The sequence below is a fragment of the Eurypyga helias genome, unplaced genomic scaffold (assembly GCF_000690775.1).
Source record: "Eurypyga helias isolate BGI_N326 unplaced genomic scaffold, ASM69077v1 scaffold22991, whole genome shotgun sequence".
Classification (NCBI taxonomy): Eukaryota; Metazoa; Chordata; class Aves; order Eurypygiformes; family Eurypygidae; genus Eurypyga; species Eurypyga helias.
In genome coordinates this window covers 34,673-48,833 of record NW_010231807.1, presented here as the reverse complement: position 1 = coordinate 48,833, position 14,161 = coordinate 34,673, and the positions used below count along the sequence as shown (strand labels likewise).

The 14,161-nt window shown below is 45.8% G+C and overlaps 1 protein-coding gene across 1 annotated transcript in view; it reads left to right on the top strand.

Moving 5' to 3' along the window:
- FRMD4B (FERM domain containing 4B) overlaps window positions 1-14,161 on the top strand; it is a 42,789-nt gene that overhangs the window by 22,631 nt on the left and 5,997 nt on the right. Inside the window, 7 exon segments of the mRNA XM_010161227.1 lie at window positions 5,481-5,557; window positions 6,543-6,681; window positions 7,202-7,343; window positions 8,143-8,276; window positions 8,371-8,490; window positions 9,761-9,989; window positions 13,179-13,235. Coding sequence (XP_010159529.1) covers window positions 5,481-5,557; window positions 6,543-6,681; window positions 7,202-7,343; window positions 8,143-8,276; window positions 8,371-8,490; window positions 9,761-9,989; window positions 13,179-13,235 — 898 coding nt within the window.

Here is a 14,161-nt window from a genome sequence, read left to right as displayed (position 1 = left end):
TCCTCTGAGGGATGGGAATTTGAGAAGGCAGCTTGCTGGCTTTTTGACTTGTTCTCCCACTTCATTGTGTTTCTGTGGGCGACTCCCTAGTGATAAATGAACTACAATGTCTGAAGAGAACTAATCTTGTTATGGTATTGTTTCAAATCTACAGGAATTTTGATTCTAATGCTGGTTGTCTTGAATACATTATGTTCTCAGAAGTGTTTTTGTTAGAGTATATTAGTTTTTAAAAGGGTAATATTTATGATATTTTTTTGTTTTGATTCGACATGTACTGAGAGTTAAAGCTGAAAGTTTTCCCTTGCAGAACATTAACTTAATGTAAATTTGCTGCCCTGCTTTGCTGAATGGTTCAGAACACAAAGGCATTCGTACAGGCTTCTCAGCAGGCAGATCTAATTCGGCAGAGATTTGTTTTACTGTGTTTATTTCTCACCAAGAAGCAGCCATTGATCTAGAGGTAAGATACTAAGTTTGCATAATTATTTAAAATAAACAGAGAGCTGTTATGAGACTGCTCTGAAATTCAGTTCATTCCAGATGTGCGGAAAGATGCTTGAGTGTCACCTGGCCCAAAACACAGGCATTTTGGGAGAGTTTGGTGCCGAGACATCCTTGATTCTTGTTGATGGCAATGCTAGTGAGAACCAAGCAAGCACAGATCCTAATGCATTAGAAAAAAATGTGATTTAAGAGGTTTTTAGAGGAATGGCTTAATGTGTAAGAGGTGAAGGATGTGTCCTGGTGAGCTCTGCCAATTTATGCCGGCCCAGGTGGGAGCCGTCTGCCTCCTCCTCTCAGAAGCTGCTGCTGGGGGGAGTAGTTTGGCTCTCCTGCCATCTCCTCAGATGCCTCCCTCCATGGCCAGGAATAGCAATTTGAAACAAAAAGATTTCGGTTGAAGGTAGCACGCCAGGCAGCAAACTGGAGCGGAGGGGCTGAAACGCAGCCCTTCTTCCAGCATTGCCAAGAGGGTGGTAATTTCCTTCACCGGGGTGGGGTGCATTCCTGTGGGCAGAGATCTTTTACGTTTCCTTGGTCTGAATTGCCAGATTTGTCTGGAGATTGCTGTTCCCAGCCAGTTCCTGGGGTGCTGGTTGCCGAACCTCCTTACAGGTCCCGCTTGTACCATGAGGTGCTTCCAAAAGTGTTTCCTGAGGGAAAGGCTTCTGGAAAGGCTGCAGCATGGTTTACACTTCCACACTGACCTTACCCAACGATCCCTTGGGTGGAAATTCAGAGATTTGGGTGATTTAGCTCTTGCTCAGGATTTGCCATCAACCTTGGAAACATCCCAGCTGCAACCCTGGCATGTGCTGCTCCCTGGGGCTGGTGCAGCAGTGCTTGGGCAACCAACCCCTGCAGCCACCTTTGCTCCAGATGTTCACCCTCTTGAGGGGGGGGAAAAAAAAAATAGATCTTCATTTAAACAAAATGCATCAGGCTTATAGGAATATGAGTCCCGAAAAGTTTTCTTGCCCGTTTCTGAAGGCGGAGGCTCTGCAGCTCCTGCCTGTGATCCTGATGGGGTTGTTTTCCCAAGCCAGTGAGCTCCTGCTGTCAGCCCCAGACACACTTGCATTTTATTCAAAACTGGATGCAAGATGGGTCAGGTAAAAAAAAAAAAAAAACATCTGCTTCTTTTATTAAGGTGTCTCACTGCTTGAGCAGTCTGTGTCTGCTTTGTCTCTCGTTAGACTACAATCGCAGGTCTTCCTGATGGGAAAGAGGGTTGAGAGGGCGATACCTCTGTTCAGTGGTCATGAAGAGGATCCCAGGAGAAATGCAGGAAACTTAGACTCCTGGGCTGCCAAAGGCAGCAGCTGGGTGGTAGGAGTCTGGCTGATGCACTGAGGTGCCTGAGCAATGAGGTGTGACCAGGGAGCTTGGCACCTCTGTCTTCTCCAAAAAGACATGGAAACCAAACTTGGACCAGGCCAACTGCTGCTTGTGTAGGGGCTACAGGCCGGTCCTGCTATGGGCAGTGGGAGTTTTCAGGAGCCTTTAAGGATCTGGCAATCTAAATGGATGGGAAGGCTATTAAGAAAACATTCATTAGCTCAAGTGGACCTAATCATCTGGTTAAAGGGAATGAACATTGCAAAACTTCCACAAAAAACATTTTAATTATTCCTAATTGTTCTTCCAGCCCTCAAAAACCAGTTTTGGATTTCTATTTTTTTTTTTTTTACAACTCTTTGTCTTTTGATATGCATGTAGTTTAGGTAAGATTGAAATTAGGAATGATTTAAAAACATGTCTGTACAGAGTTAGAGAGTATTTGAAGGGAGCAGGAAACCTCTAGTGCAGTGACAGTTTCCTGAGTATTGCCTTTAGACCACAATTCAGACAAACTTTACTTGAAAGATTTTATAGAATTTTGTTTGGTTTACTCTGGTTTATCCTTTGTTACGTTTTTTTTGCCCTTGTTTGTTTTGACACCTTTTCTTCTTGTCTTCATGTTCTAAGGTATGTTAGACAGAAACTTAATATATTCATCCATGGTTATTTTTAAGTGCACCTATATAAATATTATTAGTTCACAACTTATTCTGAAACTACAGTAATCATTGGTCTGTTTTTTTAAGGAGCTGTCTGCAGGAGGGTTTGTCAGGGAAGTTGATTCCTAAGGAACTTGTATTGTTCTTAAGTGAAATAGCCTAAAGACAGCGATTTTCAGTACATACGAGCAAAAATGTCCTGTGTGCAGAATTTCAAACACTGCTTCCCCATCTCTCCTGCTGTGGAGCAGCAGAGAGGGGACGTGGAGTTGTCCCAGTCCTGGGTGGCTTTGGGAAGGAGGAAAAGTCTTTGTGCTGAATATACCCAGCTGCAAATGCTTCGGGCGCCCGTCAGCACCTTTTTGGTCTGTGATGGATCTCGCAGGGTGGGGAGGAAATGGGGCAAAGCTCTACCCGCATCCTGAGGCAATTCCATGCAGGTTTTCTTAGAAATGCAAAGGCTTTATTTTTCATTCTTGGCACCACAGTTGATCAGGGATGCGCCTCACCCAGGGCTGGCGTTGGATTTGCGCAGGCAGCTCCTCCTGGTTGCGTCTACCTGCACCCTTGGAGTGCCTGGGCAGGTGGTGGGGCAGCTGCATTTTGTCCCCCTGCCAGACGTGCCCCTCTTCACCCCCGCTGCCCCTAGGTAGGTGACCTTTTCTCCCGCAGACCTCGGGAATGCCAAGCGCATCCGGAGGGGAAGAACCCAGAGGAAGTGATAAAGGGGATGGGGAGTCACCACCTGCAACCGATAAGAGGCAGCAAGGCAGTTTTTTCCCCAGAGGTCATGTTTGAAGCACGCCCATGGTTTTTATGAGCGTGGGAGCAGGGCAGCCGGGAACGCGGCCCGATGCTTCTGGTTGAACCTGTTACCTCTCGGGCGTGAGTCAACGCCGGCAGGGCTGGGACTCGGCCACCCCGGGGGCCCGGGCTGCTGGCTGCAGCCCCCCTCGCCGTGCTTGCTCCCACCACAGCCTCGGCGAGGCCTTGGGGTGCTCTGAAGGGCTGCACCCCCTCGGTCGAAACCCTTGTCTGTTCTCCCCTCGGCTCAGTTCCCCCTTTGTCTGGGGGAAAGGGTGGGTCGGGGAGGTGTCGCTGCCGGTGATGTCAGCCATGTGTCAGCCGTGGGAGGCGAAGCTGGCAGAAGCGGAGCGGCACGACGGGCTGCGGGTGGCAGGGCGGGATGGCACGGCGGCCACCTCCTGCTCTGCTCTTCTCATGTTGCCCTTGACGCTTCCCAGAGCGGCCACCTGTGCCGGGGAGAAGGGGCTGGTGCTGCGGGAAGGTCAGTGTGGGGACGGGGACCGTGGGCTGTGCCTGGGAGGGAGGCAGCCGAGGTGCTGGGGTCATGCTGGGGATCCCTGGGTGCTGGAGCACCCATGGGTGCTATTGCTCAATGCCCTGATGTACTGAATGAGCTGTTTTCTTTTCATTATGTTTTTTTCTAAATGTATTTATTTAAAAGTTTGGTGCCAAGTCGTAAAGAGGGCACTTATGAAAGTAGTGTGATGGGACAGGATGCCTTTAATACACAAATTAAGCAGCAGAGCAAAATTTACCATAGTCTTTCATAAAATGACTTACTAGTTTAAGTAAATGGCATTTCCCCTTGCTTCCTTTTTCATATAGCATTATCTAACAATAAACTGTAGTATTAGAAAGGAAAGTTTTATCTAAACAGAGGGAAAGGTCACTGGAAGAGACAGTGTTTCCTCACAAACACATGTACTGGGTTATGTTTCATTTATGATCTGTGTTAAGAATGTTTCAAACAAAACATGGTGTAGTAAGCAATTTTTTACAAAAGCTGAAGTTTCTCCATGGTTGGAGCACAGCGTGTTGGGTTTTGACGGAGGTCAGCGGGAATGTGGCCTGTGCTGGGGATTTTTGGTGTGGTGGCTGCAGCCTTGATGGGTTCTGAACAACTCCTGTGGGGAAGGACGGGGTCACTCTCATGGCCTGGTTGCCTCGGCTGGATCACTAGTCTCTCCCACGTAAGGCTGGCCCTGCCTGCCCAGCCTGGATGAAGTATCTCAGGTACCTCCCCAGGAGCTCTAGGTCTGGGAAGTAGCTGGCTGTAAACTACAGCATGTGCTGCTGCACCTCTGCACCCGTCATCTTCAGGTGACGTCCTTGGCGACACCCGTACAGGTCTCCGTGTGCACCCACGCACCCTGGCACTGCTGGGGGGGGCAGGAGGAGGTGCTGCAAAAACCTGCACCGAGGGGCTGAGGAATAGCTCAGCCAAAGCTGGGCCAAGAAGATGCAAATCATCTCTAAAGAGTGGCTAATGCTGGGGCAAAGGGAGAGCAGATTCATAGGAAATTCTGATTCCACGGGTGCAGCTGCCAAGCCCTGGTTGACTTTGATCTTCTTTCCCAGCTGGTACTTTGAAGGAAGTCTCTGGTTTCCTTACAGAAGTATGTGTTGTGGGGTGGTTTTCCCCTGTAGCTGCTCTCCCTCTGTATGTGTTGTACCCCTGCTCCAAAATGTCATGCTGAATCCTCACCCAGTGTCTTCAGAAGAGAAAGGTCTTGGCTTTCCACAAGATGCTGCCACTACCTGGGGATGTTCTGATGGGGAGAACAGACCATAGATGTCTATGCAATTACTTTGTATAGAGATTTTTGCACTTAATCAGAGAGAAAAGGACTTTTGCTGCCCTCCTGAGATCTCTGTGAACTTCTAGCAGAGAAGCTAAATGTTCTATTGATGGAAACAGATGTGGTCACTGGCAAAATCCTCAGCCTGCAATGCTTTGTCTGTAAGAGTGTGAAATAACTTGAGGGGTATCATATATATTTATAATTATGTGTTTATTTTAATTGATGTTATGAATGTTGCTACTGCTGAGTCCATGCTATAGCTGAAGATACTCAGGAATTGTAATCTGCTGAAATTGTATAAACCTGTGGAGAAGATTGGTGAATCTTGTAGTGACAGTGTCCTGCATCTCTCTCCCAACTCTCCTAGCTATTTCAATGGAAACAGTTGGAAAATCTCTATTTCCGTGAAAAGAAATTTGCTGTGGAAGTGCACGATCCCCGCAGGTAAGGCTGGAGGAGGCGGTCGTAGCAGCAGGATGAATCTTGACTCAGCCTGGGCATTTGTCATCTGGTGTTAGCTGATAAGGATGGGAGGTGCCTCTGAGTTCAACACAGCCCTGAGTTTACTCTGGGCTTTGTAATACGGAGCTTGATCCTGCGTTTGGCAGGACAGACCGGGGCTGGATCCGGTTTGTGGGTGATGGACAAGCAGTGGTGTGATATTGCAGAGGGAAGGTCACAGCCACAGTGAGCTACCTGGAGCAACTGTTGATGTGTTCCAGCTCTGGGTGTCCTTCTCTCAAATTGCCTATGGTGTCTGCCAAGGATGCTCTTGGAGCAGAGGCAGGATGACTTGTCATGGCCAAATTTGCTCACTTTACAAAACCCTTCCCCAGGGAGGCTGCTGTAACGTGTGTGCAGTAGGAGACCTGGGAACGCAGCCAGCAGGACTTGGGCACAACTTTCTTGCTTACCTTCTGCCCTCCCCTGCCTTGGTAGCAGTGCTCCCTCCTCTGAGCTTAAGCCTTCAGTGGCCCGAAGGAGCACTTCTAGTTGGAGGGAGCTCACCCACAGGCTGCTTCCCCTGTGCCTTCCCCTCAAGATCCCTCCCAAGAGAATAGTAATAGATCCCCGTCCTGCCTGATCACTCCTTTCGGGATCCCGTGGCAGTCTGCTCCCCCTTTCTAGGTTTATAGCATACCCATCCATTTCTCTCAGGAGGACAGTTGTGCTGCTGAATTGAAGGCACTGCAGTTGCTGCTGCTCCGTGTTGCATAGCTCAACACGGAGGGACTTTGGCTTTAACTTTGTAAAATGAAGGGAAGGAAGGAGAAAGAGCAGCAGCACTGGGTGCTGGGGAAAAGGAAATCTGAGTTTTCACATCTCTGAAATAAAGGCTGAGCCTTGCCTGGTTGAGAGAGAGGGGCTTTTGGGACTTCAAACCTCAAAGACCTGCCCTGAAAATTGCATTTCTTTTCCACCTCCTCAGAATTTCAGTGTCGAGAAGGACCTTTGGTCAGAGCGGATTGGTGGTGCAAACCTGGTATGCAAACACTTCCCTGATCAAATCCATCTGGGTGATGGCAATCAGTCAACACCAGTTTTACTTGGACAGAAAGCAAAGCAAAGTAAGTTATAAAGTATTTTACTGTGGGCATAAGTTTCAACACCTTTCTGTGTATCCTTTGGCGTATGTTTTTCCATGAACGAACTACTCTCCAGAGAAAAACTACAGATTGCTTTTGTCAGCTTTTTGAGCAATCTATTAGTGACGGTATCATTATTCGATCCATTTTAGCCTGCCTGCAATTAAGGGCTATGGAAGTATAATCACAGAAGAGGGAATTCCCATGTCTTGGTGTTTAATCTGCTTTTTCTTTTGTCTCCTTCTCATGTTCATTTTGAACACGGTGCAAACAGCAAAGAGGCTTTGCCTTGGGAGTTCATTCGGGCTTTGGGGACAGAGCGGGAGAGGAACTCCAGCGCAGCCCTGTGCACTGGGAGCTCCTGCATAATGCTGTTGCTTTAGCCCTTAGTTCTGTGGGAGGTGGGTGTGAAACATCATCTGTGACCCCATGTTCTGAAGTTAATTAGAGGTAACTTGATGAGGCTGGATTTTTTTTTTTTTTTTTTTTTAAACTCCTTCAGGCAAAAATTCCTTCAGCCAGAAGTTTGGATGATATTGCCATGGATCTGACAGAGATGGGAACACCAAAAGTTTCAAAGTTAGCGACTTTGGAGGCAAAGAACCAGCTTATTATGGCCAGCAATGGCAGTCTGATCTCATCAGGTAATACTTTGTGTAAATGCAAGGTAGTGAAGTAATAACTAAATAACTAAGTGAAGCAATAACTAAATAAGGAAATAAAAATATGCTAGACAGTTAAGCACCCGTATACTGTTGGTCTGTGAATAATTTGATATCAGTCTCATCAAAGTCCAAGGGAAATTTGATCCAGGCTAACTCTAAGCACCTGTACTAGGAGTGGAATTGCCTTGAGTTTCCTCAAAAATGAGCAGAGAAGATAAATTCTTCCAAATAAAGCTGAGCTCTGGAGTCGACTTCAGATCTTTCCTTTTACTGTGGAGGAGGGGAAAAGCAGGGAGGTAGAAGCCTGGCTGCCCACACCTGGGTGCCTTGGGGTGTAGCCCAAGTGAGGAGCCTCGGTCTGTCTCAAATGCAAAGTCAAAAGCAAATAAAGCTGAGCTCTGGAGTCGACTTCAGATCTTTCCTTTTACTGTGGAGGAGGGGAAAAGCAGGGAGGTAGAAGCCTGGCTGCCCACACCTGGGTGCCTTGGGGTGTAGCCCAAGTGCCTTGGTCTGTCTCAAATGCAAAGCCAAAAGCAAAATATCAAGTACCTTGAAGATATTCCTAATGTGTTGATTTATGTTTTAGGGTGTATATTTGGGACTTATCATGCAAGTATATACATTGGGATTTGAAAAGGTGCAGATTTTCTGAAAGTCTGCTTGCTGCACAGCACAAGATGCTGCACTGTTTTCTTGCTGGGATGGACTGTTTTGGGGGTACCAGAAGAAAAAAATGGCTTTTACCTGCAAATCCTCTGATACAGAGTGTATTTTTCAGGCTCTCAAGATTCAGAGGTCAGTGAAGAACAGAAGAAGGAGAAAATTATGGAACTAAAGAAGAAAGAGAAACTCCTTCAGGAAAAACTGCTTCAGAAAGTTGAGGAGCTGAAGAAAATCTGCCTGCGAGAGGCGGTGAGAATTGCACCTGATGCAGTCATTGGGATCGGGGTGGGTGAGAGTCCTCCTTTCCCTCCAGGCCTTCACGTGGAGCCCTCTCTGTTCTCAGGAGCTGACAGGCAAGATGCCCAAGGAGTATCCTCTGAGTGCTGGAGAGGAACCTCCCCAGGTCCGAAGACGTGTCGGCACGGCGTTCAAGCTGGATGACAACCTGCTCCCAAGTGAAGAGGTGAGGGCTGAGGGTTGTTTTCACAGCAGAGGTGGAGTGGCCAGACGGGTAGCCAAAGCCACTCGTAAAAAATCCAGCTCTTCCCTGATTTTAAGAGGAGGCAGCTGGGACAGTCACTTGCATAGGCTGGGAAATGTAGGTGGGTACTGCCCTTATTCCAGCCATGCTGCCTTTGAAATGACCAGGAAATTGGCTGTTTCAAAAGCCCTTAAAATCCTCTGACCTGAACCCCTGGTTTGGCCATGCTGCTTGAATTTTAATGGACATTTTGCTGCTGATTAGAGAAGAGCAGGTACATAATGCTGTTTGGCAACACATGACTACAAGCTTTTCTTGAGCACTGATTTGTGTAGGGTTGAAATTCTGTTTGAACCCAGAACGTGGCAGGGGCGTGCACTGTCCCCCTTGCAAAATCACCTGTTCGTGAGCATAGTTGTGTGACAGGTGACAGCAGGAGGAGATTTATCTCTGCTTAATGCAAGTTCCACCTAAATACAAGCTCTGTATAATTGCTCAAGAAGCTAATATGAACTTTGCTGGCAGAGACTGACTCAGAAGATATGGTAATTCAGGTGTATGCAGTTTCCGGACACATACTGTTCCCCCTCATTCCTTGCGAGATTTGTTAACAAGCTGTATCAGCCAAGTGGTAAGTAGGTGGTGGGCACTGCATCTGTCTTTCATGAAAAACTCACTGCCCTGGCTTGCAGGACTGGTGTAATCCATGTCTGTAGCAAACTGATGCTATTGAAACAAAAATCCTACTGACCGCATTTAATAATGTGTTGCTTAGCACCTCTGCAGCACCTTTCATCTGAGCCTCTCAAAGTTGTTTACAACTAATTAAAGCCTCTAACTCCCTGTTACGTAGGAAAGGTGATTTCAATTTCCATTTTTGTTTTCTTTTAAGCAGAGAGAGATTTTTTTACAGGCGTTTTCAGGCTTGGGCTTGGAGCAGGATGTTTGACAGCCTGCGGGTTGGCTTGTGTTACAGAAGGGTCTAAACCTGAATTCAGGTGTCTACTTTACATCACTCAGGCTTGAGAACTTTGTACCTTTGTGAAGAGATCTCATAATCTTACACTTGTCAGATAAATAAGATGTAAGGATTTCACATGTTTAGATTGTCTTGTGTATGAACTTTAGTATTTCTGTGTTTCGTGCTTAAGATTTCTCTTCATTACCACAAAAAGAGATCTTATACTCAAAAACCTTCATTGGTAATTTCTATCCAGAGTAGAAGCAAATAACTCTTCTCATGAATTTGCAGGATCCCGCTTTGCAGGAATTGGAGAGCAATTTTATCATACAGCAAAAGCTGATGGAAGCAGCAAAGAAACTTGCCAGTGAGCCAGACCTCTGCAAAAATGTGAAGAAGAAAAGAAAGCAAGAGTATGCTGATGCTGTCAAAAAGCTGCAAGAGATAGAAAATTCCATAAATGAGTATAGAATCAAGTGTGGCAAAAAACCAACCCAGAAATCAACTCTTACTCTACCAGGTAGGCAAGAGAATTCCCCATGTTGTGATGAAAACAGGAGAGGAAAAAAAGTAATTTGGCTGACTTACAAGTTTTGTTTACATCTCCTTTATATGATTTTTATCTTCTCCAAGGCAGTTAAGTAAGGAAAATGGAGATGCAATTGCTGCAGCTGATGCGATAAGTGCACTGCTCATAGGCTGAGGGCAGTTTTAGGAGCAAGTGCAGACACGTTCCAGCACCAGGTACAGACCGAAGGTGCTGCACATAGAAAGGCTGGCAGGAGCATCCCAGCTGAGACTGGGGTGGTGTTGGAATTCAGAGCCTGTCGGGTGCAGCTGTATGTCTAAGCTGCAAGATCTCTCTCCCTTCCCTTCTGCTGGGCTTCAATTCTAGCAAAAACAGAACATGTGAGGTTTTTCTTTAGGATGGAGGACATAAGGATCGAAGACTTTTGTTTCTTGATGAAAAATTACTGATTTCCAGGAAGGCATAAGTGAGCCTCAAGAGTTTATGGATGAAAGCATTGGCAAACAGATTTTTGACTAAATGCATTTGCCATCAGTGAGCACAGTGGAAGCAGATACTCTTGCCCTTCATTCTGAAAGTGTGATTTTTCCCATGTGAGGCGAGATTCTTGCTGCTTTGTAGGATAAAGGATGGAAACTTGCTGGCATCTAAGCCAACTGAAGGAGTCTGGGAGCAGTAAAAGCTCTGTATATATTGCAGGTTTTTCTAGTTTCTGTAGTGAGTAACAGTTTTAGGACATGTTTTATTTCTCCCTTCTGTGGAAAATATATAATTGTTAATGTTTAAGTGAATTTTTTTCCCCCCTTTGTCCCAGAGGAAGTGCTGGTTTGTGAGGTTAGTGAGGTTTTTCCTGGAAATTGCAAGGTGGGAAAGAAAATGCAAGATTTTTCTGCTCTTTATATTAATGACCTCTTACTGACCCTGGAGATGAGACCTCTTGTCAATATGTATCTTCCCTGGCGAAGACCCTTCTTCTGTGCACTGCCAGGTTTCTGCTGGGAAACCTTTACCGTGCCCCATTCCTGTTGTGAGCTTGGTTTGGATTCTGACCCAGCACAAACCATGACAGTGCTGGTTTATTCATCATCACAAGGTTTTTATTTTGGGAGATTGATAATCGCTATTTAATGTGGTTCAGCTAGTTCCTGATTGACAGAGATGAGGAAAACATCTGTATTTCCAGTCTCTCGCTCCCCAGTCTGGATTCTAATTGAGGGAGGTCCTGTATTACCTGGGACACATGGTGTGTAGCAACAACCAGGAAGCTACTGAAAACCAGCGAGCAGCGAGAGCCCTGTGAGGCCACCACTGTTGTTTGTTGCAGGCAGCTTTTTGTCCTGTTGTGCAAACAAGCAACTTAGGAGCTGGTCCTCATAAAATTCAGCCCATCATTTTGCAATATTTGATACGTGACATCCTAGTTTGCTGTCTGAGAAGGTAGACACAGCCAGAAGTGGCTGGACTCTGTGTCTTGGAGGGTCTCCCTTCCTGCAAGACAACAGTAAATTAGCTGCGTTCCCTTCCAGTTCCCAACTTTTGCAGTGTAGCATGGATTTGTATACCTGGAGCAGAACTGTCATCTGCTTCAATAACTGATTTCGCTTAATCTTCTCATCATCACTGAACATACTCTCAGGGTCAAGGTACAGGGTTTCCGAAAGTTGAACAGTGATGAGTCACTTGTGGCTGTGAATTTGGGGAATGACTTGCTGGAAATGACATGTTAACTAGTAACATTGATTTATTGAATCAAACCATACCTATTTTCATCCCAGCCCCCGAGGGATGGGAGGTGAAGGACACACTGGACTGTCTCCTGCTCCCCATGTTCAACTCTGCTTTTCCTTTGCTTCTTCTGTAGCCCAGAATTTCTTCCCCTTTTCCAGGGAATTGTACAGATTTAAGATTTGAATTCAGAGCTCCCCCATATGTCAGTATTGCAGACCCCACATGAATCCAGCAGTGTAGCTTTAGGCTGGCTTTTTTTCCCCATTTTTTCCTAGGTGGGCTTTTTTCCTCCTTGTATTGGGACCAGTTCCATATTTCAACACCACATGGTCAAATTCATGTGAATAAGCTGCCCTGAAGCTTTTTCCCAGTGTCAGGTTGCAAGCAGAGCTACAACCCACCCTCGGTGGTCTGACAGGTCCCCTCAGGGCAGGGGCCAGCCCTGATGTTTTGCTGTTCTTGAAAAGCTGTTCTATTTACCAAATTCTTGTAACCAGACCTTTCTTCACCGCGAAGCGCAACAGCAAGGGAGCAAAGTACGTTGCATATGCTCGTGATGAGCGACAGAGGAAGCGAGTGTTGTACACAAAGCGGCTGCCACCATCATTTTTGTTGCTTCCTTGCCCTTGTGCTTGCAGGTTCATAGAGACTTCTTACCCCACCAGTGCTGTGTCTTGCCAGAAACTGCCTAGGAACTGATTTCTCTGTGGGTTAATTATCTCTGGTGCAGCACTTTGTCGCCAGCCTAATTTCTCTGCCACTGCTGATCTGTTCTAAACCTTAGCAAGGGCAGGCTGTTTCTGAGCAAGTGGTAGTGTGTAATATCAAGGTGAGAGGACAGACAGGTGCAGTGAAGAGCTTTGAATAAATGACAAAATGTGTAAGTCAGAGAAAAATTGCAATGTCCATACAACAGTTACTGCTCTCTGTGTTGGAATTTGCAATGACTTGATTGAAATCAGTGGCATTAATTCTGGATTGATATTAATTTAATTGGAGCAGAATTTGTATGCTGATGAAATGTTCAGAAGTGAATGCCAAATTTCAAAAGGCATTTCATACCTACCTGGTTGGGATTTCAGGTGTACCTAGAGATTAGATGCTAGCAGCCAAGATCTACATGTCTGTGTAGGCTTCTGACTCCTATTGAAACACCAAAACACCCTGTGAGTTCTGTTGGATGTGTGATGGAAAACACCTTTTGTAAATCTTGGCTTGACTCCTGCTGCAGTTGAAAAAAAGAAAATGTGCTTTGATTACGTAGGTAGCTTGCTGAACTGCATTGAACACAACTAGGTCATGATATACTCCAAAGCAGGACTGTCTTTATGCTGTTGAGGGCTCAAGCATACACACTGCAGCTGTCTCTAAAGTTGTAGAAAAGTGATCTTTGTGATATTTGGAAATTCATGTTGGGTCTTCTGTGCTTAAAGAGCTTGTTTTCTTTCACAGATGATATAATTCCATCTGAGAGCAGCTCCCTCTCCGATACAACAACCTATGATGATGGTATGTTGCTTATCCTTTTCTTCCTATGAAGTGTGCTCATGCAGAGACATTCCCTTGACTTAATGTCCTTCAGCCTGCTATTTTGGTGGCTTTCGATGACAAATTACTTTATAGAGGAGGGAAACTAGCTTAGTCATGAATGTCTTCCTTCATAATGGGTGAGTTATTCAAAGTTTCTGCTCTGTGAGCTGATCTGAGTTGTCTTTAGAGAGGGTGATTGTTTGGATATGACCAACCTGCTACCTGAAGACTTAGAACGTCAAATAAATCTTCATCCCTAGGATCTGGACAGAGGTGGGTGAGCGGCTGGAGGAGTTACAAGCTGGGAGGATTTGCCCAGCCCTTCTGTCCTCACAGCTACTATAAAACTTACAAAAAACTACAGTAGTCACATATATTAATGATCTGTTTACATTTGTGTGTTACCTAGTGAGCTTGCATCTTGCATGGGTATGGTGTTTGCTCAGCTTACTCATTTCACACACACCCACAGACACACACATTCACACCCTGTTCCACAAGGTGGAAAGGACTTGGCTTGCCTCTCCCTTAAACTGGATAATCATCATTTGGGGACAAACATTATCTAAATTATTACTCACTTTTCAGTTAGGACTTGATTCCGATCTGACTTTGTCCCAGTTTTAGGCTTGTACAACCCATCTGGTGCTTTAAAATGAAGTTACACCTGATTCCTGCTTGTACAAGTAGAAGTAGAGCAAGGCTTTGGCTTGTGAACGTGTTCTCTGATGCTCATCCTGCATTTGTAGGTATTAGTTGGAGTTTCCTGTTGGCTCTGATGGGGCCTGGGTTGTGCCTTAAGCAAAGTGAGAACAAGGATCAAACCAGCTTCTTCTCAGTTGCCTTCAGCCAAATTTGTCTGTCAGTTGTCTTTGCTCATTCAGTCACTTTTGAAGTCAGTCCCT